General features: G+C 34.4%; 1 protein-coding gene across 11 annotated transcripts in view; it reads left to right on the forward strand.

The window, feature by feature from the left end:
• STXBP5 (syntaxin binding protein 5) overlaps positions 1–26,561 on the forward strand; it is a 165,767-nt gene that overhangs the window by 35,824 nt on the left and 103,382 nt on the right. For 10 of the 11 annotated variants that reach the window (XR_002179675.3, XM_019951508.3, XM_019951509.3 and 7 more), the window contains 3 exons: positions 13,320–13,454; positions 15,258–15,321; positions 19,271–19,354. Coding sequence is in view for 10 of the 11 variants with exons in the window: in XM_019951508.3 (XP_019807067.1) it covers positions 13,320–13,454; positions 15,258–15,321; positions 19,271–19,354 (283 nt within the window). In the remaining variant the exon portion in view is untranslated. Of the gene's footprint in view, positions 1–13,319; positions 13,455–15,257; positions 15,322–17,276; positions 17,350–19,270; positions 19,355–26,561 lie in introns of those variants that run through there. The other variant, XM_019951515.3, reaches the window with a different exon arrangement.

Below are 26,561 nucleotides of genomic sequence, written 5' to 3' on the forward strand. Positions count from 1 at the left end.
TTGCACAATGTATACGTGTTAACTTGTATATTTAGCTGAGGAGATTTCCAAGGAAAGGCTTGGAGGTGTGATCTGACTTTTTCTTGCTGCTTTATAGTAAAATACAAGAGGAGAGAAATAAATTGATGGAAGAATCATTAAATGAACCAGGACTTGATGATTTGGGAAATTCTTACCCTGATCTATATGGCAAAAGGGAGATTGCTTCTGAAAGTGTGGCATAGGGAAAACCAAGAGGGTGTGGCTGAACAACTTTTCACTAAAAATCTTCTATAGACCAAAAGGTCAAAGTATTTAATCACATAAAGGGCTCTTTTAAGATATTGAGAATCTTACAGATCTTCTACAGAAGATCTACAGATCTTCTCAACCAGATAGCCTGTAGGAAGTTTGAGTATCATCCCTCAGGCCTCTCAGCAGCAGCCTAGATAGAGAAGGTGTTATCTCCAAAAGATTTGTGGGTGTGACTTTTGCTAATGCAGAAGACCCAGTGAAATGTGTTCAAGACCCACAAGTTTCTTGAGAAAGTTGTACAGCAGAAACGTTGCCACCTGGGACTTAAAGAAACAGAGTACAATGTGAAAGGAGGCTGCATCCGGAATCAGGCCCATAAAAGTACTCAGCTGTAAACAGTTGCTGTCTTTCATGAAAAAGGATGATTAGCAGGGCAGAACTGAGAGCCACAGAGGCTTGAAGCTAATTAAGACAAATCCAACATTTGCCCACCTGGATTTCAAAACTGTTATGGAGTCCTTTTTACCTTCCACTTTTTTTCATTTTGAACAGGAATTTCTACAATTGTCATCCTATGCCTGTCCAACCATTGAATGCTTGGAGTGTTGGGGGCAGATAATCTGTCTCTTCAGTTTCATAGGTCCACGGATGGAGTGGAATTTTGCCCAAGATCTATCTATACTGAATGGTAACACGCAGGACCCTCATCTGCAACAAATTTAGATGATGAGATTTGGAATTTTTGAGCTGAGATTTTGAGATTTTGGACTTGAATTAATGTTGTGATTGGTTGAGACTTTGGGAATATTGAGATGGGTGAATGGAGGGATTGAATCTTTGGAGGGTAAAGGGAAGACTATTAGAGGCAGAATTCTAAGATGATCCCTAAGAGTCCTACCCCCCTGGTAAACACACATCTTCTCCTAAGTATTCAATTCTAATCAAGGTACTGCTGTGGAGGGTATTTGGGATTTGAGATCCCAAATCAGTTGACCTTCATAGAGGGAATGTATCTAATTGGCTTTAGACTTGGATTATCTGACTTAAAATGGCAGCAAGTACATGGAATTGCCCTGCCTGGTTTGGCTTATCTCTGGAATTCAGTATGGTTTAAGTGTCTCCCAAAGTATGAATATACAGGTAACTTGGGTAAGATACAGGCACCCTAATGAACATCTAACTAATATTAGGGGAAGTGGACTGAAGAGTGCATGGTAGGTAGATAAACAACCAATGTCCACTGTACTTTTCACTGCCTTCAAAATGAAGTTGAAACTTAAATATTTAGCATTCCCTAAAAGATCTTGCAAGATCTGTGACTCTTCTTTTTAGTCACCATAATTTTATTTCACTATATTTCTCCCTCTCTTTATGATTATAGTCCAGCCACCCTGGCTTTTCAGTTTTTTAATGAACTATCCTCTCTCCTGCTTATTTGTATGAGCTGATCTCCCTGCTCAGAAGACACTTAGGATTCTCTTTCCATGGCTGGCTAATGCCTGTTCATCTTTGAAGTCTTGTCATTTCCTTTACAGGTTTTTCTGTAAGTTCCCAAGACTAGGTTTTGTATTACCCCACAGTATGGTGTTCTTTCCCTAAAATAGCACATACCATTCTTACTCTTATTGCCTTGGTTTCTTGATTATCTTCTCGATTATAAAATAAATGGTAAGTATTTTCCTTATTTTATTCTCAGCAGCAGTCTCAATGCCTGACATCTAGTAAATGCTCAATAAAAAATGTTTGATTGGTACCACATTGCCGTTGCAGAAACAGAGGGGAATCTCTTTTTTCTAGAAGGCATGATCCTCCACAGACTGTGTTAATTACCTGGGAGATAGGTTCTAAGAAGGAGAGGCTTCAAACAGAAAAAACAACAAGAGTATTTGCTCCAACTAACTTTATATATAATCTTTATTCCTCTCACTAATCCAAAACTGGCTAGGTTGTTTGATTACCCTTGGAGTGCTATTTGGTCTTTGGCTCATAGCAGAGCTTTTAAATTTTTTCTTTTTTTGTAAAAAGAGTGAGATGGGAGAATAGAGCTTTGAGCAGTGTATTTCTTTTTCCTAAATCAGCATACCTGTGAGGTACAGCAGACTTCCATCTGTAATAATTTGGCAGGGATTTTCAAAATGAAAGTGAAAATTTTATTTTTCATTTTCCTGCCTTACCGTATTAGCAAGAATTTCCAGAACAGTGTTCAATGATATTGTTGATAGCAAGTATCTTTTTCTTTGTAATAATTTTAATAATACTGCTTCTAGGGTTTTACTGTTAAGCATAATATAGGATGTAGATTTAAGATAGAATTTTCCCCCCTATGAGTTGGTGGTCAATTATGGAAGTTAAATTTTAATTGAATGCCTTTATAACATCTTTTTAGATTATCATGTGATTTTTCACTTCCCTTTTCCATATTGATTTAATCTATGACATTAATAGATTTCCTAACACTAAGCATTCTTGTATGCCTGTGAAATTTTTTGAATAAAGTTGAAAATTATTTTATATTGTTAAAAATGATTGTTAATATATTCTTCAGGGTTTTTACTTCTGTTCGTGAGATTGACAATAACAGGAAAATGTTATATTCCAATTTTGGTATCAGGGCATCCTTCCCTCATTAAAGAATTGAGTAACCTTTCTGTCTTCCTTCCTGTTCTAGGTCAGAGAAATTAATAGAGGAATTATCTATTTTCTGAATATTTTCAGAGTATACTTAAACTTTTTAGGGCTAGAAATTTTTTTGTACATACTTTAAATATATTCAGTTTCATTTATGGTTATTGATCCTTTTTGTTTTCCTCTTGAATAAATTTCATGATTCAGAGTATGATGAATTTCATTAAGATGAGAGGCTTATATCCCACTGTATTCTTGTGTACTTAAATTTACTTCTGTATTTTCTATATTCCCTTTCTCACTTTGTATTAACATATTTCTAATATGATTTATCAGAAGTTGTTCTGTTTCACTGTCTTCCAAATGAAGTAGTTTGTGGATTTATTAATTTTATTCTTACCTCTTATTGATACCTAACTTGTTGATTTTTATCTATCCTTCTCTTTAGTCTAACTTAAAGTTAAAATTTATTTATTGTAATTTGCTTAAAAATAAAAATACTTTAGAGCAATGGGGTGAATATGATAGAGACAGTGATAAGATAAAGGCAGAAGATGGAGATTTCAGCCCAAGAATTGCAGGGATCTTTTGGGTGGAGAAGACGAGAGAAAACAGAACAATGGGGAGAGAAGTAGTGATCAAAGGCACAAGTGAAGAAAGTTTTGTGGAGCTAAAATATCTTTAGGTTGAAAGGTCTAACTTCTGACATAACCAATAAAATTAGAAATACCTTTTTGAGCTATATTCTAACATTGTCAGCTATGAAAGAACTCAAAAACTATAACATTTATCTGACACTAAGCCCCCCGCAATACTCATTCTTTCAGACTTTGTTAGGAAGCTGTAAAGTTAGATGTGTCTTAGAAGTGTAAGAGTAACTGCTAAGATAGAAAATATATAATATTAAAACCATTAGAGAAGGAAATGAAGAAAATAAATAAGGGTCAGGAAAAGAGATAAAATGATAGAAAGAAAAAGGATGTTGAAATAAGGTTAAAAACTTTGTTCAACTATATCAGTAATGAAAATCATTGTAAATATACTAAAATCATCTACTGAGATTTTGAGATTGGATTAAAAAACAACAAAATACATCTATTAAACTGTTTATAAAAGATATACATAAAGCATAATTACACAAAGTTTGAAAGTAAATGGAAGGAAAAGGGAAAAAAAGCACAGATCGTGCAACAAAGGTTACAGTGTTCCTAGAAATAACACTAGCAAAAATGTATACGATCTGTGTGGAGAAAGTATTAAAGCTTTATTGAAGGAATAAAAGAAGATTTAAACAAATGGAGAGCTTCAGAGGAAGGAATACTCAAGTTTTAAAATGTCACTCCTCTCCAAATCTATAAATTCCGTAGTATTTCAATCTAAATTTTAACACCATTGTTCATTGAACTTAATAAGCTGATCTAAAATTCATTTGGAAATAAGCTGATCTAAAATTCATTTGGAAAAAAGAAAGGCTCAGAGCAACCAGGACAGTTTTGAAAAAGATGATGGGGCTTATTTTATTAAATATCAAAAATTATTATAAAGGTATAGAAATTAAAATGGTACAGTGATTACAAGAGAAAGAGAAATGAATGAAAACACAATAAATGGACTCCAGAAACACATATATGAATAGAGCGAGATCACACACACTTGATATATGACAGAGGTGGCATTACAAACAAAAAGAATGCAATAAACAAAAGATGCTGTGACAACTCTTATCTAAATAAGGAAAAGTGGTCCCTACCTCATAAGTAAATTGCAAGCCAGTTAAAGACTTAAATGCGAAATGAACACAGAAAAATTAAAACTTGTAAGAAAGTGACACAGGGAATATCTGTAAGACCTGAGCCAGGTGTGCTTAAATAGCATACGAAAAAACTCACAAGCTAAAAAGGAAAGGATTAAAAGTTCTGTACAACAAGCACACTTACCATAAAGTTAAAAGACAAACCCCATCCACCAGGTGCTGATGCATAAGAACACAAGATTCAGAATAATTTGTACAGTACTCTTTTTAAAAACAATGACTCCCTCCCCACCCCAAATTTATGTTGTCTTATGTGTATTTAATGAACACGGAGAAAAAATATGGAAGAATATGTTGTTCCAGGCTGTTAATATGACTTATGGAAAGAGTAAATTTTAAAGGAGACAAACATAATAAAAACTAATAAAAAATGACTGAGATAGTAAGTTTGCATAAATGTACAAATAGGGTAATATTTATGTGTGTGTGTATATATATACACAGAGAGAGAGAGAAACTTCTTTAATAATAAAGCCATAGACTGGAAGATATATAGAGTATACCTATCCAAACAGTAAAGAGCAATCTAATATAGAAATGGAAAAAAAGTATAGCTAACAGTTGCTGATGAGTACCAGATTGCTTTTGTTTATCATAGCATTTGTTATATAAAAACACTCTCATCTTCATTCCTCAAGATAATATCATTGAAAACAGAACTTAAAGAAACCCCCCATACAACAAGGAACAGTTTGTTTGGTTTTTTTTTCAGATGTTATTTATTATTTCTGTAGTTGACATATACTGTTTTCCTATTTGATATTTACTGTTTTACTTACTGATACTCAGTTTTTTTGATAGCCATTGATGATGTTACAGTAAGGTCTCATTTCACAAGGAAGGTTAATACCATGATTTATTTGGCATATTTCCAAAAGTTCTTAAATGTTTTGTAAAAATTGAGATGTAATTGATAAAGCATATAGTAAATCAATACAAATGTAAAATGACCTTTGAAAATCTCTGAAGCTTATTTTTTGAAATATTTATTACATTGTACTGCTGTGTTATAGATGTGATGAAGATTTTTCTAAAGTAGCTGTGACAGTTTATCAGAAGAGATATGTGGGACTACAAATAAAAAGGAAATCCTTTGAACAGATTTATAAATTGCTTTCACCTGACTGCTGTTTTAATATATTTCCATGTTCATTGATGCAAACTTAAATTTTCATCTAATAACAGTGTAAGGTACAATTAATTTAAGAAAAGTATCTAATATTTGCTTTTTTATTTTCTTTTGCATTAGTTCACTTGATAAACATTGATTAGGATTCTGGTTCATGCAAATACTGTCATCAATTCCAGAAAGATATGGAAGTTATAATTGTCTAAGGTAGATGAAATGACGAATTACAATGCAATGGAAAACGTGATATAAATGTAGTGAAATTTCCTTATGAAATTTTGAAGATTGACCAGAAAAAGGACATATCACCATGTTTGTGAAATTTTAGATAAAGCATTGCAAAGGAGCCCATATGAACAGATTTATAGAGTTAGTAGTAATTTCCTACACTGACGAAGGGGAAAGGGAATTTCCATTATGTTCAGATGTACTAAGTCATAAAGCAGTCTCACGTGTTTTGGGAACTGTATCTTGTTAGACATTGTTAGGTGTCTAACAATGATAGGATAATTTTGGAAACAAGGACAAGGTCTACTTCTTGAAAAGCGTTTTATGCGATTATAAGAAAGTTATTCTTAACCTTTTTCCAACTTTAAAACATTAAATGAATAATGTTGTCTGAACAAGATACATTATAAGTGGGTATTTTTTTGGTTCCTATAAACTGTCATAGATAAGTAGCAGATATGGTATATTTCTTTGCTGGGTTCAACACAGGAACAGAAAGCACTGTAGATATTTTTAGCATAAAGGGATTTAATTCAAGGATATAGCTGTTTATAAAATGTTTGGAAGTGTGCTAGAACTATTGAGTTTTAGAACTTAATATTCCTGCCATACAACTGCGTCTCACCATGTGCATCTAAGGAGTAGATCTGGGAATGCTGTATCTGGTCCCCACTGCTATGTCTTAGTGCCTCTTACCTCTCAGGTTTTCATGAACATTCTTGTCAGCGGAAACAGCAGGAAGATGGTCTCTGCCTCACTTTTGCTTATAAATCTTAAGCACATTCAGTTAGTAGAAACTTAATTTCATCTAGAATTCCAGTTGTAGGAGTGTCTGGTAAATGTAGGTTTTAGCTTTCTAGCATCTGCAGTACAAGAAGGCATGTAGGAAGATATGGGAGAGGCTGCTGAATATCAGTTGACCAAATCCAGCACACTTTACATCTATAACCCCCTCTCTCAGACATGTGTACCACAGTGTGTCACTAAATATTGCTTCAGAAGCATTATGGTAGAAGGTAGGAAGCCATTAGAGTTTCAAGTAAGATAATGGTGTGTGTGACCTTTCTTGGCTTTGAAAGATAACTGGATAGGGATGGTGGGAGGGAGATGCAAGCTGGGATGGCATATGGAGATATATGTATACATATAGCTGATTCACTTTTTTGTACAGCAGAAACTAACACAACATTGTAAAGCAATTATGCTCCAATAAAGATGTTTTAAAAAAAAGGAATATCTGATTGTTAATTAACGTAATAAATCCTCACAAATTTTTATAGTTCATTTGTCCATTTAACAAATATTTATTGAGTACTTATTAGGTGCAAGATAGTGTGATTTTGCTGAAACTATAAAAATGATGACATATTTCCTGTCATGTCGGGCTGATCAATGGTGGTATAGGCACGTAGAAGAGCTTATTGGTTCATATTTCTTTCTATGGATTAAACTGTAAAGTTGTAATCATCTGTGTATTATGCCCTTGCTTATGGATGATTAATTTCAACATAGGAGGCTGTGCATGTTCTTTTGCTAAAGAAAATTGGTGATAGTAAATCTTCCTAATATGGAGCTTGTTGACTACATAGTATTTGAAAAACTGCTGCTAAGGATAGTGAATAGGATATACGTATCACTCCCTAAAACTTAGCATGTTATACATTTTTTTAAAGTCCTTCAAGCAAGTATAAAAATTATTGTGTTCCCAGTAACGCTTTGAGTAGGATAAGTATATCTGTGTCTAAGTCCAGTATAGGGATTCAGAATGCAGCTCCATTTAGTGACACACTGAGGAATGCAACGTTATCATCTGTGTATTTCTGTTATATTGGTTTCAGTCACCCCCTTTTTTTGGCTTAACTTGTCCATTTTAAAGTACCTTATCAGTCTCAATTTAATATGCCATTCTTATATAACCTTATTAGTGTTCACGGAGTTTTAATGTTTTCCATGTGATCTCAACTATATGTATTATAAATTATTTTTGGTATAACCTTCTGCCTTAATAATGTCAGCACATAAGCTTAAATTAACTTGGTCTCCTGGTATCAGTAAAAACTGAAGTCACTGGCATTTATTATAATCTTTATCACATTAAAATAAAAATTAATCTTTATAATAAAAGTGCGTGAAAAACAATAGTCATGAATTTGGGGTTTTTTTGTTTTTTAATTTATTTATTTATGTATTTATTTTTGGCTGCATTGGGTCTTCGTTGCTGCACGCGGGCTTTCTCTAGTTGTGGTGAGCGGGGGCTACTCTTCACTGCGGTGCGCAGGCTTCTCATTGCGGTGGCTTCTCTTGTTGCGGGGCACGGGCTCTAGGCACGCGGGCTTCAGTAGTTGTGGCTCACGGGCTTAGTCGCTCCGCGGCATGTGGGGTCTCCCCGGACCAGGGATCGAACCCGTGTCCCCTGCATTGGCAGGCGGATTCTTAACCACTGCACCACCAGGGAAGTCCATGAATTTGTTTTTAATCTAAGGTAATGTTTTAGCTTCATGATACATGCACTTGCATTCCTAAAAAGTTTTCCTGCGGTCTTCCCCCTTCCCTCCCCGCCCCGCCGGTACGCGGGCCTCTCACTGTTGTGGCTTCTCCCGTTGTGGAGCACAGGCTCTGGACGCGCAGGCTCAGCGGCCATGGCTCACCGGCCCAGCTGCTCCGCAGCACGTGGGATCTTCCCTGACCGGGGCACGAACCCGTGTCCCCTGCATCGGCTGGCAGACTTTCAACCACTGCGCCACCAGGGAAGCCCTGTTTCATGACTACTTTTACTGAAAAATATTAGATTTCTATCATGCATCACTTTCTTAGATTCATTAAATAACAAATCTCTCTATATGTATATGTATACGTATCAGACATGTACATAATATATGTATATAGTTTTTAATTTGTGTATATAGTTTTAAGTCTGCTAATATACGTTATTCCTTTTAAATAATCAATTAATATAATAGTTTCATCAATTTAATTATTACATAAAAGCTTACTTAGTTATATATTCTCAATTTTCAACAGAGGAGGCTAAGATTCTTATTTTGTAAACAAGGAAGTAGGGTCATGTTTATATAACAGATTGAAAAGACACTCTTAATTATAATAAGTAAAGTCTAGTTTGTGTTAACCACCAGTTTTGTGTTTTGGTAACTGACTGATTAAATTGCCCCAAATTTAGAATCTTGCAGTTCTTGGTAGGGCATGTTGATTGACTTGCTTTTTTTAGTAATATGTTTTGGGGGACCACATTTTCTTATTGGCCTTTCCCTAAATCACTGGCATGGTATTATTTTATTTGATTGCAGCATGGAATTTTATTTTTCTCACTATTCCTAATCCAACCTGTTCATTACCCATTAAAATTTTCTAGTTAAGGGCTTCCCTGGTGGCGCAGTGGTTGAGAGTCCGCCTGCTGATGCGGGGGACACGGGTTCATGCCTCGGTCCGGGAAGATCCCACATGCCGCAGAGCGGCTGGGCCCGTGAGCCATGGCCGATGAGCCTGCGCGTCCGGAGCCTGTGCCCCGCAATGGGAGAGGCCACAACAGTGAGAGGCCTGCGTACCGCCAACAAAACAAAACAAAACAAAACAACAACAAAAAAATTTGCTAGTTAATAAATTATCAAGTTAATTGTGATAAAAACTATTTGACTTTCCCCCTTCTTGGTTGACTCAAATAATGATGGTAATAATGTAACAGTAATTTTTCAATTTGGTGGTGCATTGTACAAATACACTCCTATGATTCGTATTTTTTTTTAAAGTGTACAAGACTCATTCTAGGGACAGTATTAAAGTCTTCGTGTCAGATCAGTAAGTAAACAGTTTAAGTTCCTGCTTAATATGTTAAATATCAAATAGGATAAAGATTAAAACATAAAGTTGCTTAAAATTTCCCAGCAATGTAAGTTGGTTTTATAGTTGACTGGGGAAAAAATCTTAACTATGGCAGCTCATATTGAAAAAGTGAGCCTAGGGAAAAGTTCTAGATATTTTTCTGAACAGTAAAAAATTTATTCTTCATTTCTTTAAATATTTGAGAAACAGCTGCAGTATGGTATTGCTGTGCTAGGAACAGAAAATATTGTATGAGATATCCAAAATGTCTGCCCTTAAGGAGATAAGTTCAAACTTTGTAAACACATTATTTAAATAATTTTGTTAGTATTAAAATCAAAGATGGATCATGTAATTGTATTAAGCCAGTAACTACTGTTTTTTGAAGAATAATGGGAAATTGCAAAATAGCAGAACAGGTCAGGAAGTTGGATAATTCTGATTTTTTAAAATCAAACTGTCATTATTTTGACTTATTTATATTGAAATTATTTTTGAATTTTCAGAATATTTGAGCTGTATTCATGTTTTAGTTTAAGGCACATTTCAAATGAAATATTTGAGTTTTGTTTGTTTTAATATTTATTTATTTGGTTGCTCTGGGTTTTAGTTGTGGCAGGCAGGCTCCTTAGTTGCGGCTCGCCAGCTCCTTAGTTGTGACATTCGAACTCTTAGTTGCGGCACGCGTGTGGGAGCTAGTTCCCTGACCAGGGATCGAACCCCTGTCCCTTGCATTGGAAGACGGATTCTTAACCACTGGACCACCAGGGAAGTACCAGAAATAGTTGTTTTTATGATATTTATTGCATTGTTCATTTTGTATCTGGCATGCTATTATTGTATCTTATTTTCTTCATGTCATTAAAATTTGCCCTATAACTTCTAATTGGTAGAGTATCACTTAGTTTTTTATAATAATTAGCTAACATTTATTGAGCACTTACCTGTGTCAGGCCCCATTTTGAGCATCTACCATGCTTTGTCTTATTTGATCCTCAGGTGAACACTAAGGTAGATGTGCTTTACCACTTGGAAACTGAGGCTCTGAGAGACTGAATGGTTTACCGAAGGCCACATGCTAGTGAGTGACAGAGCTGAAATTGAATCCAGGCAGTTTAACTCCAGAGCTTGTGCCTATGTATTAATCAGAGTCACAGTCTTATTTTTCATAATTCCTAAAGCCACAAATCTCTGAAAACAAAACATTTTAAAATAGCTTAATTTAGGTATAATTGACATATAATAAACTGTACATATTTAAAGTAATAAGCCATGTGATAAGTTTTGACACATACACTCATGAAACTGTCACCAAACTGTCAATCAAGATAATGAACCTACCCATCACCCCAAAATGTTTCCTTGTGGTAATCTCTCCCCTCTTCTGTTACTGGCCTCTACCCTCACAATCCAGGCAACCATTGATTTGCTTTCTGTTACAGTAGCTTAGTTTGCATTTTCTACTGCATATAAATTGTATGTGGAATGATAAAATATGTCTTTTTTGTCTGGCTTTTGCTCATCTTAAGGATTTTGAGATTCATTGGTGTTGCATGTATGCATGTTGTATGTTGTATGCATGTCCTTATTTACTGCTGAATAATATTCTAAGTATATAACACAAGTTTTTCATCCATTTACCTGGTGAAGGACATTTGGGTTATTTCCAGTTTGGGTCTGTTGCAAAGCTGCTATGAACATTTGTGTACAGGTCTTGTGTAGACATATGCTTTCCTTCTTTTGGGTAAATACCTAGGAATGGGATGGGTGGATCATATGGTAGGTGTAACTTTTTAAGAAACCTCCAGTGACTATAGGTAATAACACTGTGTTATGTATTTGAACTTTGCTAAGAGAGTAGATCTTAAATGTCCTCGTCACAGGAAGAAGAAAATTCTTACTATACCTGTGGCTATGGATGTTAACTTGACTTACTGTGGTGATCATTACGTAATACATACATATATTGAATTATGTTGTACGACTGAAACTAAAGTTATAGGACAATTATATCTCAAGTAAAAGAAACTGCCAAAAATTATACCTCAGAAATAATCAGTGTGTTTACAAGGTGCTACCACCATATTAGGTAATATGTAAATACTTATTATGTACCTTGGTAAAATGTGGAAAATTCTGAATTCTGAAACCTATATGGCCCTAAAGTTTTCATAAAGGTACTGTGGACTTACTGCCTTGTGAAGTAATAAGGTACTATAAGATGTTTTTTTGATTCAGTAGTCATTTCTTTGTTAAATTTACATAAACCCTTTGGAAAGATGACATGCTATCATATAAAACACTCAACAAAGAATATAGATGATGAACCTTAAGTAATTATCTGAATGAACATTAACTCTAGGAATTAGTGAGCCCATGAGTTGCATGTATTTATTTGAAGTGTTTTCATCTTGAAAATTCTCTGTAATGAAATTATGTTAATGGGAATAGCAAATGTTCTGTATGCTGTATCTTGCCTAATGACTGCTGTCAGTTTGAGGGTTCAGCAGTGATTATCATCATTGTGTATTATTGAAAGGACTATTCCATTAAAATTTTAAATAGTATATTTTGAGAGACACAATAGGTAGTCTGAAAAAAATGAGCATTATATGGTTTCATAACATACTATCTTTATTTGTCTTTCCTAAAAATAAGTTCTACAAAAAGGACAAGGTATTTTCCATTCTTAACCTTGTTATCAACTGAGCTTATATAGAAAATGTTAGATATTGTTGGAATGATTATAAAGTTTAATACATGCATGTAAATTATTATAATGTATCAATGAAGGACTTTTATATCATCAGGACTTAGAAGGAGATAGTTTTGAGTATATTCCAGTATCAGTGTCTAAGCCTAAGTACAGAGGATCTTAGCCCTTCCAAAGGCTTACAAGTTAGTGAGGAAGGTAGACTCTCTTACAAGGCAAGCCTGATAGAGATACAAAAGTGTTGAGGTATCAATTTGAGTGAAGGTGGCATTTTAACTAAATCTTGAACAGGAGAAGAACATGAGGAGGAGGAGCATTTTGCATAGAGGGAGTAGTCAGCACAGGTACCAAGATGGATTCGTGTGGTTAATAACTTCTGAGAAATACGGTAGTACCTAGGGATGATGTGTTAGACTCACTTTGTGGCTTTAAAAGTTACATTTGTCATACGTCTGAAGTAACACAGTGAACGACATAGCCAGATTTGAAACACATACTAATGTCAAAACTCATCTTCTTTCTATCAGGTTATGCTGTCTATTTACTGTAAGGACTTATATTTGACATTAAAGTTGAATTAGCATAATTGAATATTAACTACAGTGAGTTGATAAATCTGATGGTTGTATCTTTTTTTGCTTTTCCTAAATTGTATATGTCATTATTAACCCTCTAATACAGCTAATAAAGTTTACCAGATATTTTTCTGATTTCCTTTTTGGATATATTTTCTCTTGCAGGGTTACGTTTTGCCATCTGCCTTTCCAGAGTAAGTGGCTCTATGTGGGCACTGAACGAGGTAATATACATATTGTCAATGTGGAGTCCTTCACACTCTCAGGCTACGTCATTATGTGGAATAAAGCCATTGAACTGTGAGTTTGAGCAAATATTCCATATCTGAAACTATCAGTACCATATATGATAATATTATGTAATAGCTAATTAGTAAATATAGAATTAAATTTTTAATATTAAATACAGATTTATCAGCCTTTTGCAAGTATTGCCCCATTGGCAGTTTGAAAATTTAAATGCTTTACATATATCTGTATAGATACATATACGTATTATATATAAATATGTTCACATATATATAAGCTATAGCACAAGTTTAATAAAACCATTATTCTTTTTAGGTGAAAAACATTCCAGATTTTTTTCTGTTCATTTATCATCTAATTATTTTTCTTTCAAATGCTTTGTCATGCCCCACTAAATTGATTTCATGACCCACTAACAAGTTGCCACCAATGTTTAGAAAACACTGATCTAAACCACTACTTGCTATGTTTTAGTAATTACCAAATATAATGTAAATGTTTATAGTGTAACATTGCAGAATTAATTTGACAGTTAATTTTCCTTAGTTTTGATATGGTAATGATTGCTTTTATTTAACAGTAATGACAACAAAAACTGTGTTGTGCTATAGGGCCCTAAGGATCTTTAGTGCTAACTTTTCACTGTCTTAGAATCTTATCTCTTTCTCTTATTTTTTTCATATATTATTTAGATATAAAAATCAGAATTTAAGGATATTGGCAAGGTTCATTTTCACCATTTCTTCTTGTTTTTAAACAAATAGTTCCATATTGTTGCATTCCACAGAATTTGACATAAGGATAAATTTGTGGCATATCTCCTTAAGTAATGTGTTGTTGCAGCTGTAATGGTGTATTAAGTTTGGTTTTCCTTCCTTTATCAGGAACATTGTTATTTCTCAGTCCCTTGGAACAAGGTTTTCTAGGTCTGTTCTTTGAGTTGATCACAACATATAGCGGGGAGGCCTGGTGCAGGTGTCTGTATGGTTTCACAAGTGGCTCTCAATGAAGTGGAGTGGTCTCTCAACTCTTAGAGTTTATGAATGGGTTATTTCTTCTGCTTATTTCTACTCTATAGACATCAGTTCAGCTACATTCTTATCTGTATGACTTCTTTTTTCTCTGAGCAAATATTGGTGGCATTATTTCGTTGATTTTTTAAAAGCCATAATGGAATTTTTCTTATTTTTGGTATGAAGTGTGTAACTAGATGAGATGCCTCAACTGGAGGCTAGAATTGAGTAAAATAAAGATAGCAATATTTTAGATGCTGCTTTATTTTATTTTATTTTTTTATTTTTTTGCTGCTTTATTTTAAAATATTAACTTTGAGAATTCTACCATGAGAATAAATTTTCTGTGCTAAAGTACAAAATTGAAGATTCTTTCCTATACAGAAAGTGCACATAATTTTTTTTTTTTTTTTTTGCGGTACACGGGCCTCTCACTGTTGTGGCCTCTCCCATTGTGGAGCACAGGCTCCGGACACACAGGCTCAGCGGCCATGGCTCATGGGCCCAGCTGCTCCGCGGCATGTGGGATCTTCCCGAACCAGAGCACGAACCCATGTCCCCTGCATTGGCAGGCGGACTCTCAACCGCTGTGCCACCAGGGAAGCCCAAGTGTACATAATTTAAAATTTTTGTGACATATCAATGTGAGAGTCACTATTCTTCGTGATTCCTATTTTGATCCATATTGAGAACTATATATCTGTTACTGATCACTTGCTGAAATGTTTTCAACCTTTGTAAATATATCTTTATTTTCCATTCATTATTCTTATTGTAATGAGTATGTAATAGTATTGCAATTTTTACTTGAGAAAAAACATCTTAACGTTTTTTCTTTTAGGTCATCTAAATCTCACCCAGGACCTGTCGTCCATATAAGTGATAATCCAATGGATGAAGGAAAGGTAGATTTTTTTAAATATATATATTTATTACTTAAATGCATGAATTTTGTATTTTTTAAATATGCAAACCATTCCAGAACTACACTTACTCTGCAAAGTTGAGATTGATAACAAAGGTTGTATATCATATATACTTAATTGCTTATTTATGCATTATGAAGAACAAGTGAAAATTAAAATATTTACATTTTAAAGAAGAAATCTCTAAAACAAGTAAAATTTAATAAATACAGTTAAAGGTTGTTAACTTGTTTTTGGCTTATTTAGAATAATTCCCCTTATTTTTTGATAATCCTGACAAAAACCATTTTCTTTTGGTCTTGAATTCTTTTTTACACTAGTTAAACAATTTTTATAGCACTTATCACATAACATCTTATGTTGGAGTTGTCTCTGTATCTCTCTCCCCTAAATTTTTCTCCATAAATAGCTCAGATCAATAGAGACTTTTTAAAAATAATACTTAATTTTTTTATACTTGAAACCAGTTTCATGCAGTCATTACCTAGCTATTGTTAATTTAGGTTCATTAGTACTCTGAATAATAATAAAATTTTATTTTCCATGAATCTCTACTTCCTAATTCAAACCAATCTCTCAGTAGTTCTATTTAATGATATTTTTTCTACTTACAAAATTTCATGAAAATTAGTCTACATCAGTACCAGAAAGTTAATCACTATCAGAAATCAGTGAAATGAAAGTTCTGGATTTTGTGAAGTTTATTCGGGTTTTTCCTTTTCTCAGTTAGTGAGAGTGGTAGAGCCTATATGTTGTGTTAACACTGTTCTGTTAATACTGGGAAAACAAAAGGATAGCGGTACTGTTCAGAGCTAGACTATATCATACAATTGTATGGTTTGAGAGAAACTACATGAAGCAAGTTACAGTAACCTATATCTTCACTTTACTTACTTATTTTTGGTATAAGATAATTGTCTAAAAGCCAATCTTTGGGTGGGAGACCTGGTGGAAGAATTGAAAACTTCCCTTTCTTCTACGTTGAATTAGTCAGTAAGTCATTTCAGTCCTTCCATTGCAGTGTCTTTTCTATTCAATCTCCTTATGACCGCTGCAGTTCAAGGCATTCCAACCCATTCTTGAGTCATTTCCAGATCAATCTTCCTAGAGTGTCATTTTAATCTTATTGCTTTCCTGTTCAAAAGCTTTCAGTGGTTCTGCAGTATCTAACAGAAGTATCTAACAAGCAAAACAAATGCTTCCTTAAATCATAGCCCTAGGTTTCATTGTCTTTGAGAACATCTTTACCTGAATGCTATGCTGAAGCAAATAGTTATTGTTGCCCAAATGTGAGCTGCTCTTTACTATCTCCATCCCTTATTTATATAAGTCCCTCTGTTTGGAATTCTTTCCCACTGTTCTTTCTCTGCTGAATTCCTACTCACATCTTGAGGCTCAGATTAAATACATATCTTTCATGATACCTTTCCTGATAATCCTAACATAAAATGCTTTCTCTCACTTCCAAATTTATTAGCACCTTAATTGTGCAATTTTCTATTTATAAATACCACATCCTTCAGTTAGTTCTTCTATTTTTTAATATTTAGGAGATTGTAGGGATTAAAGTTTAACTTATTGGCACAGATTTCTAACATTCTTAGGAAGATACAGCTGGCTAGAGAGGTTAAAGTTTACTTTAACCCTCTTATGCTATTAAGATCTGGATGGGTAAAATTTTTTTTTTTAAGTTACATTGCTACTAAGTGGCAGATCTAAGGCTTAAGAGCTTAAGTTACCTGTGTCCTAAGCAATCCAGTATTGTTTGTACTATATATCAATTCTTAAGTTTTATATTTTTCCATCTCTTTCCTTATTCCTGAAGTTCCTCTCTTACTTCCCCCATCAGAAAATGCCATATACATGTCCAAGATATTTAGAAGGACTAGAAAAAGGTAAAGGAAACAAATACCAGTTTTGTTTTTTTTTTCCAGAAAGAGTATGTATTTCAGATTGCCGAAGAAAGAAGAGTTTATGTTAGGAAAATTAAGTGTACTTCCTACCAAGGTGGGAAAATCTATTTTGTTAGTTTCAATGACTCGTTCTTCCAAATGTCCCCGTAGTCTGAAATCCACTAAGTTGCAATTTAGTTAAAGTTACTGGGTCTGCCCCCAAATTTGTTCATATCTCCAGATCATATGAACAGTTATTGGCTAGCTACCAATCATTCATGTATTTATTAAACAAATATTTATTGAATAGCTACTATGCATTAGGCAGTATATTAGATACTAGAGACATATAGATGAAAATGCATTTACTTGTGTAAGAGAAGAAGCATCTCCGTCTGTCCAGAGGAATTGAGTAGGCTTACCCAAGGAAGCAACACTAAATGCTTAAAAGTGAATAAAAAGTGAATAAAAGTGAATTAAAAAGGGAGAAGGTTTCAAGCAGGGGGAATACTGAGATTTGGAAAATGCCAGTGCAGGAGGTGGTAAACAGTAGAGAGTTTGTGAGGCAAGAACATGCATTTCATTCCGGAACTTATTCATTCACAAAAAATGTATTCATTCACAAAAAAAGTACCTACAACATATCAGGCTCTCTGTCTTATGTTAGAGGTATAGTAGTAAACAAGGTAAAACCAGTTCTTGCTTAAATAGACCAGTGTTTCAGTTTGCAAGAGAATTCAGATAAGGAAAAAGACATCATTTTATTGTCTAGTGACCCTTCAGGTTAAAAAATGTACAGGTTGCTGTTGGAGCACATAGGAAGGACATTGGCTTACATTTAGTAGGTCAAGGAAGACTTTCAGGAAGAAGTGATAGCTAAAATGACATGAAGGATTAGTAGGATTAGTCCAGCAAAAAGGATGACATTTGAATGGAGTGGCCCAGTTAGGGTGACAGCATGGGCAAAGGCGTAAAGGTAAGAGAGAGCATGACCTGAAAGATATAATGGAATGTATTGGGTAAGAGGAATGTGGAAAAGGATGAAGCTGGGGAGGTGAGCAGAGGCCAGACCATGATGTATCTTGTAGGTCAGATTATTCAGTTTGGACTTGATCTAAAAATAATGGTAAGGCATTAAAAAGTTTTAAACAAAAAGCTACATTACATGATCAGATTTGCATTTTAGAACTATCACCCTAGCTGCAATATGGAATGGGTTAAAAAAAAGGGCCAAGACTGGAGAGTCAGAGAGACCAGAGACTAGAGAAGAGATTTTTGTATCTTGAACCAAGAGAGAGACATTGGAGGTGGAGGAAAGTAAATTAGAGAGAGATTAGAGTGTACTTTTTAAATTACTTGATGATTTTACCTGGTAGGGGAGAGACTAGAGTTAATGATGACTCCAAGGTTTTTGCCTGAGCGACTTAATGAATATTAAAAAAAAAAAGAATGCTGAGAGAGACACTGCAATAGGGAATACCAGAAAAGGAAGATAGGGAAGAAAATAATGAATTCACTTTGGACACATTTATTTTGAGGTTCTTGTGGAATAAATATGTGAACATGTGGCCACTGGAATTATAAGTCTGAATCTCATGAGAGAGGTCCAGGCTAGATATAATTTGGAACTAATCAATATATAGATGAGTAAATGAGATTGCCTGATAATGTGTTGAATTAGCAAAGTCTGTAAACTTTAAAGCACATGAAAATGTTAATTTTTATTGGTGACTTATATTAATTAATGAAAATATACCCTCTGGACTTCAAAATGGTACTGTTTTCATTTTCAATAATCAGTTGTATGATATATGTTGAATCCCTAATGATCAAAGGCATATAAATATGCAATGCAGTATTCCCATATGTCATCCATGAGATTAGTAATTAGCAATGCAGATGTTTAATTATATTATAATTTCATACCTTAAGCATATGAATGATAATAATTATCTTTATTTATTTATTATCAGCAAATAAATGTTTCATATGATTCATGTCATTCCTAGGTAATGTGGCATTTTCTTTTATTACAGCTTTTGATTGGCTTTGAATCTGGAACAGTAGTGTTATGGGACCTCAAGTCAAAGAAAGCAGACTACAGATACACCTACGATGAGGTAGTAACATTATCTTTGCTAACCAAAAGCTGTTGTCATTTCTCTAGGTCAGAACGGCTTCTCTAAGAACTTAATTCGTGATTCTTTTAGGCAACCTTTTTAATTGCAATAACACATAGTTTTTGCATATATATGAAATAATATATTAAAATAGGTCAAAAGATAGAAAAAAAAAATCTCTGCAACTCCTATCATTTGGCCATCCGGTTCCCTTACCTCACATCGCAATGTTAGTTTCTCATGTATTCTTCCAGAGATATTTTCTGCATTTACAAACAAATTAATAAAGTATGCTATTTTAAAATTTTATACAAGTGATAGTATGCTGTAAATATTTATAGTTTGCTTGCTTTAGGATCCAAATAAAGACTGTGATTGATCGATTTTTGTCTTTTTTTGCCCTCAGACTTCCTATAAATTGGATGGTTTACTGAGGCATGATCATATTTAGTTTCATTTTTAGCAGGACTATTTCATAGATGATGCTGATGTTCTTCTACCAGGTTGAATATTAGTGTCTGTTTGTGATATTAGCAGCCAGTGATGTTCAAGGCCTAGATCTGTTAGTGCGTAGTTGTTGCAAAATAGGGAAGTTCTAATTTTATAATTCCTTCTCTATTATGTGGGACACTTCAGTAAAGAGAAACTTCTTGTCTACTCTTTTGGTTATATAGTAGGACAGTTCAGATAGGAAAGGCAGGATAAATGCTTGATTCTTTCTTTTTATTTCAGTATTTACTCTAAAGGGGTTGTTCTCTAGTAATCTTAATGATGGGTAATTTGTTCTTGTTTTCTGTTTCACTATGTACTCAAAGATTTAAACGTATTTCATATGCTTCAGTACACTGAAGTTATTATCCTTATTGATTTTCAAATTGTCCCATCTTTGGTCAGTGAATCTCTTCCAGTTGTTTCCCGAGTCCTCTGGTGATAATACTCTTAGATAGCTTCCTTGCCATCTGTTATAACAAAGTATACCTATTAATCTTGTATATTTCTGTCCCAAATTTATAATATCTTTTTCCATGAAACTGGCTTCTTTCAGTGTGAAATGCTATCTAGTGACCCTAATTTGGGTACCAGGAGTGTTCACAATTTCCAATTCAGTGAATAGATCTAGGAACTGTGTAAGTGGTTTTGTTTGCTTGTTTTTGAGAAATATGTCATGTGTTCATATCGATGCTTTCAGTTACTCAAGCAGACTACCTTGAGCAACTGTAGCAATACTTGGAATACTTTGTAAATGTCTGCGTATTATCTTTTAAGCTTGACTAAAAGAATTTCCTTTGCTTTCATAGCTGTATACTTTTTGTATTTAAAGCTTTTTAGTTAATAAGTATTCTGTGGTTCACCAATCAAGATCTTGAAACTATTTTAAAAGAATATTTTTAATAAAGAGTTCTTGTCATTTCTCTGGAAGATTTGGCCTGTAGAGCTGTTTCCTATGTCAAAATGAAAGCACATTTGAAAAACTGACTTTTTTTTGTTGTGCTTTTGTCATTTAAATAGTTATCTTGGCTTTAGCCACTATGGAGTCACAGGGAATTTACCATCTCACCTTAAATATACTGGAAAAATACATGAAAGAACAGTTTTTAGAAATTAGCAGGTAGTGTAGAACCGGGATTCCTTAGAGAGGGGAAACAAGGTGAGCCCTTCAATTGCCTTAGCTTATGACCTGGAGAGATCTTCCAGGTCTCAGCCCATGAAGGGGGAAGGGGGGAACCTAATTTAATAAGCCCAACAGTCTCCCTGAGTTGAGGAGGCAGAGTTGGGAAATTGGGGAAGATATCCATAGCTTATAAGACAAGGTAACAGAGAGTAGAGAACTGCCTAGAGATAGTTTTAAAAGTTCGCAAGGAGCCCTTCACCCTGCGTCTTCAGCTGAATACTGATTACTGCATGGGTGTGAGGCTTGGAAAAGATCCACTGGAAAGGAGTAGGTAGAACAATTCTCATAGCACACAGAGGACTGAGAGTAGTTCACATTCCCAGCAGAATGGAGAAAGCTTGTAGTAGACAGGGCATCAGGAAGAGTGCTCAGAAAGGTACTGCCTCAGTAGTGGGGCCAAACTAGCCCTGCATTACAGGCTGTCTCAGCTAGCCTAACAGAGCTTAAAAGCAAGCCTTAAAAAGTCTAAGCTGTTTCCAAGCAGTATTTTTAACTGCATCCCAGAAAAAAGGCTCAAAAATCTTTAAAAGAGTATAACAACCCATCATAAATTTCACAATGATTAAGCATCCAGATAAAAATCTATGAGGCATGCAAAGAAGCAGGAAATATAATGCAAAAGGAGAATAAAATACAGTCAATAGAAACAGACTCAGAAATGATACTGATGGTATAATTAGTAGACAAGGATACTAAAACAAATATTGAACAGACTCCATATGCTCTAAAAGGTAAATGAAAGCATGAAAATGTTGAGGAAAGGCATGCAAGACTTCAAAAACACAAGTGTAACTTCTAGAGATGAAAAATGTCTAAGATGAAAAATTTTCTCTGGATGGGTTTACCAGAAGATTTGATATTGCAGAAGAAAAGCTTGATTAACTTGAAGACACATAGCAATAGAAATTACTCAATATGAAAGATGAGCAAAGAATGAGCAGAACATCAGTGAACTGTGGTACAACTTCAAGAAGACTAATATATGTGTAGTAGGAGTCTCAGAAGGGAGCATGTGGACAGAAAACATATTTGAAGAACTAATGACCCAAAGTTTCCCAAATTTGATGAAGACTTTAAACCCTATAAACTTCTAGAATATACAGATATCTTAGAAGTTCAATGAACTCCAAGCAGAAGAAACATGAAGAAAACTACACAAAAGCATGTCATATTTCAGTTGCTTAAAAGTAGAACCTGGGCTTCCCTGGTAGCGCAGTGGTTGAGAGTCCGCCTGTTGATGCAGGGGACACAGGTTCGTGCCCCGGTCCGGGAGGATCCCACATGCCGTGGAGCGGCTGGGCCCGTGAGCCATGGCCGCTGAACCTGCGCATCCGGAGCCTGTGCTCCGCAACGGGAGAGGCCACAACAGTGAGAGGCCCGCCTACCGCAAAAAAAAAAAAAAAGAAAAAAAGTCTGCATATAAGTGGACCTGCATGATTCAAACCCGTGTTGTTCAAGAGTCAACTACACAATATACATATACTTACACTATACTTACATAGTATATACATTACTGTAGCATAAAGTTTACTATACTATATATACATTATTGACATTTATGTTTACATATATATATATATACTTGGGTAGCACATATGTAGTATTACAAGTAATGGTATTAGACTATTAGGAAAAAAGAAATCTTTTATCAAGTTGTATTTGTACTTTAAACATTGCAGAAATAATGGGAAAAGTTGTGCATGTTTGTTGTATTTAAAAGTTCACATTTGGCTATTTCTTTTTGTAGGGTATTTTCTGTTACTTGTTTCTCTCTGTTATCCAAAATATTATGAGCTATTGGTCCCTGTAATTAGCTAGTATTTATTTTTGGAATGCTTAATAATTTAATATCTTAAAAATAAAAGGTACTCTTAAAGATGTATATTGTTTTCTTTAGCAAAGTAGAAATATTAGTTCTCTTTATATAATATATATACTTATGTATATGTTACACATTTTTATATATAAGATTAGAATGTTTTTATTTATAAGTTCCAGATAACACTGTAAACCTCTCTTGTACTTCTTTTATCACTTTAAAAAAATATATTTAAGTAGCTTTGTGTATAGCTTCTTAACATTACTTATATTTTACAGAAATAATTTCATCTGTTAAGGCGACTAAGAAGTTGCTTATTTTAACTTTTTTTAAACAAATAAATATATTTATTTATTCATTTATGGCTGCTTTGGGTGTTCATTGCTGTGTGCGGGCTTTCTCTAGTTGCAATGAGCAGGGGCTATTCTTTGTTGCGGTGCGCGGGCTTCTCATTGCAGTGGCTTCTCTTGTTGCGGAGAACAGGCTCTAGGTGTGCAGGCTTCAGTAGTTGTGGCATGCAGGCTCAGTAGTTGTGGCTCACAGGCTCTAGAGTGCAGGCTCAGTAGTTGTGGTGCATGGGCTTAGTTGCTTCACAGCGTGTGGGATCTTCCTGGACCAGGGATTGAACTCATGTCCCCTGCATTGGCAGGTGGATTCTTAACCACTGCACCATGGACTTCTGGGAAGTCCAAGAAATTGCTTATTCTAAGATTGAGTTTTTGGAATGTCATGTGTATGTTTTGGAATAAGTTTATTACTATTTTAAGATTTTATTTAGAATTTTGTTAGAGATACTTTGACCCTAAAACATTGTATTAAATATTGGCATTTAAAAATACAACTGAGGGACTTCCCTGGTGGCACGGTGGTTAAGAATCTGCCTGCCAATGCAGGGAACACGGGTTAGAGCCCTGGTCTGGGAAGATCCCACATGCTGCGGAGCAACTAAGCCCATGTGCCACATCTACTGAGCCTGAGCTCTAGAGCCTGTGAGCCACAATTATTAAGCCCCACATGCCACAGCTACTGAAGCCCGTGTGCCTATAGCCCATGCTCCACAACAAAGAGAAGCCATCGCAATGAGAAGCCCATGCACCTCAACAAAGAGTAGCCCCCTGTTGCCGCAACTAGAGAGAAAGCCCATGTGCAGCAACAAAGACCCAACGCAGCCAAAATAAAAATAAATAAATAAATTTATAAAATAAATAAAAATACAGTTGATTCTCTTTGTCTATCATCATTTAAATTTTAAAATGTGATCCATAAACATTAAATTATTTTATTTAACTTAAATGTATAAGCATATGAGGAACCCAAATAAATGGACATTGAATGATGATACTAAATGATGACTTGGTATGTAAGTAAAACTCTTAACTTCCAGTTACATGGTTTTTGGGCTGCACTTGGCAGTTCAAGACATTCTAGTAGGATAGCTTTTAGCTTCTGTTGACCATTAAGAACAAGAAGTGTATCAACTTGAATAAAAAAGAAGTAATTTAAAGAGAACGTAGGAGAGTGACTTTTTAAATTTTTTATAAACAAAATTTAAATAATATCAGAACAAAAAATTGAAGGGTAGCAAACTTTGGTCATATAAAAATATTTTTCATGAACATTAGGGTGCATGTATCTTTTCAAATTAATGTTTTTGTTTTTTTTGGATATATACCCAGGAGTGGAATTGCTGGATCATATGGTAACTCTATTTTAGGTTTTTGAGAAACCTCCATACTGTTTTTCACAGTGGCTGCACCAATTTACATTCCCAATGACAGTGTATGAAGGTTCCCTTTTCTCCACATCCTCGCCAACATTTGTTATTTGTGTTCTTTTGATGATAGCCATTCTGACAGGTGTGAGGTGATATCTCATTGTAGTTTTGATTTGCGTTTCCTTGATGATTAACCATGTTGAGCATCTTTTCATGTGCCTGTTGGCCATCTCCATTTCCTCTATGGAAGAATGTCTATTGAGTTCTTCTGCCCATTTTGTAATCAGGTTGTTTGTTTCTTTGATGTTGAGTTGTATGAGCTGTTTAAATATGTGGGATATTAATCCCTTACCAGTCATATCATTTGCAGATATTTTTCTCGCGTTCAGTAGGTTGTCTTTTTATTTTGTCGATGGTTTCCTTTGCTGTAGAAAAACCTTAAGTTGAATTAGGTCCCATTTGTTTATTTTTGCTATTATTTCCTTTACTTTAGGAGACGGATCCAAACAAAATATTGCTGCAGTTTATGTTGAAGAGTATTATGACTATGTTTTCCTCGAGGAGTTTTATAGTAGCCAGTCTTTCATCTAGATCTTTAATCCATTTTGAATTTATTTTTGTATATGGTGTTGGAGAATGTTCTAATTTCATTCTTTTATTGGGTTGGCCAAACCATACGTGTAGCTGTCCAGTTTTCCCAGCATCAGTTACTGAAGAGACTGTCTTTTCTCCATTGTACATTCTTGCCTCCTTTTTCACAGATTAATCGACCATAAGTGCATGGATTTAATTCTAGGCTCTCTATCCAGTTTCATTGAGCTATGTGTCTATTTTGTGCCAGTACCATACTGTTTTGATGACTGTAGCTTTGTAGTATAATCTGAAGTCAGGGAATATGATTCCTCCAGCTCTGTTCTTCTTAAGATCATTTTGGCTATTCAAGGTCTTCTGTGTTTCCATATAAATTTTAAAATTATTTGTTCTAGTTCTATGAAAAATGCCATTGGTATTTTGATAAGGATTGCATTGAATCTGTAGATTGCCTTGGTAGTATGATCATTTTAACAATATTGATTCCTCCAATTCAAGAACACAGTATATCTTTTTATTTGTGTCATCTTCAATTTCTTTCATCAGCATCTTATAGTATTCATAATACAGATGTTTTGCCTCCTTAGGTAGGTTTATTCATGGGTATTTTATTCTTTTTGATATAATGGTAAATGGGATTGTTTCCTTAGAAGATATATGCACCCCAGTGTTCATAGCAATTGCCAAGATATGGAAGCAACCAAAGTGCCCATCAAGAGATGAATGGATAAAGAAAATATGGTGTATATATTACAATGGAATACTACTCAGCCATAAAAAAAGAATGGAATTTTGTCATTTGCAGCAACATGGATAGACTTTGAGGGCATTATGCTAAGTGAAATGAGTCAGACAGAGAAAGACAAATACTGTATGATATCACTTATATGTGGAATCTAAAAGATACAGCAAACTAGTGAATATAACAAATAAGAAGCAGACTCACAGATAATAGAGAACAAACTTCTGGTTACCAGTGGGGAGGTTGGGGAGGGGCAATCTAGGGGTCAGGGAATGGGAGGCATAAACTGTTGGGTGTAAGATAGGCTGAAGGATGTATTGTATAACGTTGTACAACACAGGGAATATAGCCAATATCTTGTAATAACTGAATGGAAAGTAACCTTTAAAAATTTTATAAAAATTTTAATTTTTTAAAAAATATAAATAAATTTTAAATAAATAAATTTAAAACTTAAAAAATATTTTTCAGATAGTTTTTAAGTGGCTCAGACATATAAAATAAATTTCAGATTTTAAAAGTCACCTTAATAATTACTGTGAGAAATGGGTAACCTGTCTTAAAGCTCAGTCTGAGGTATTTTTAATTGACCTTAATTCCAAATGTACATTTTTGTCTAAAAATTCTAAAATTTTAGTTAATTTCTAAAATTTGTTCTCATCTGTCAAT

This window comes from Tursiops truncatus, chromosome 12 (genome assembly GCF_011762595.2).
Source record: "Tursiops truncatus isolate mTurTru1 chromosome 12, mTurTru1.mat.Y, whole genome shotgun sequence".
NCBI classification, from domain to species: Eukaryota; Metazoa; Chordata; class Mammalia; order Artiodactyla; family Delphinidae; genus Tursiops; species Tursiops truncatus.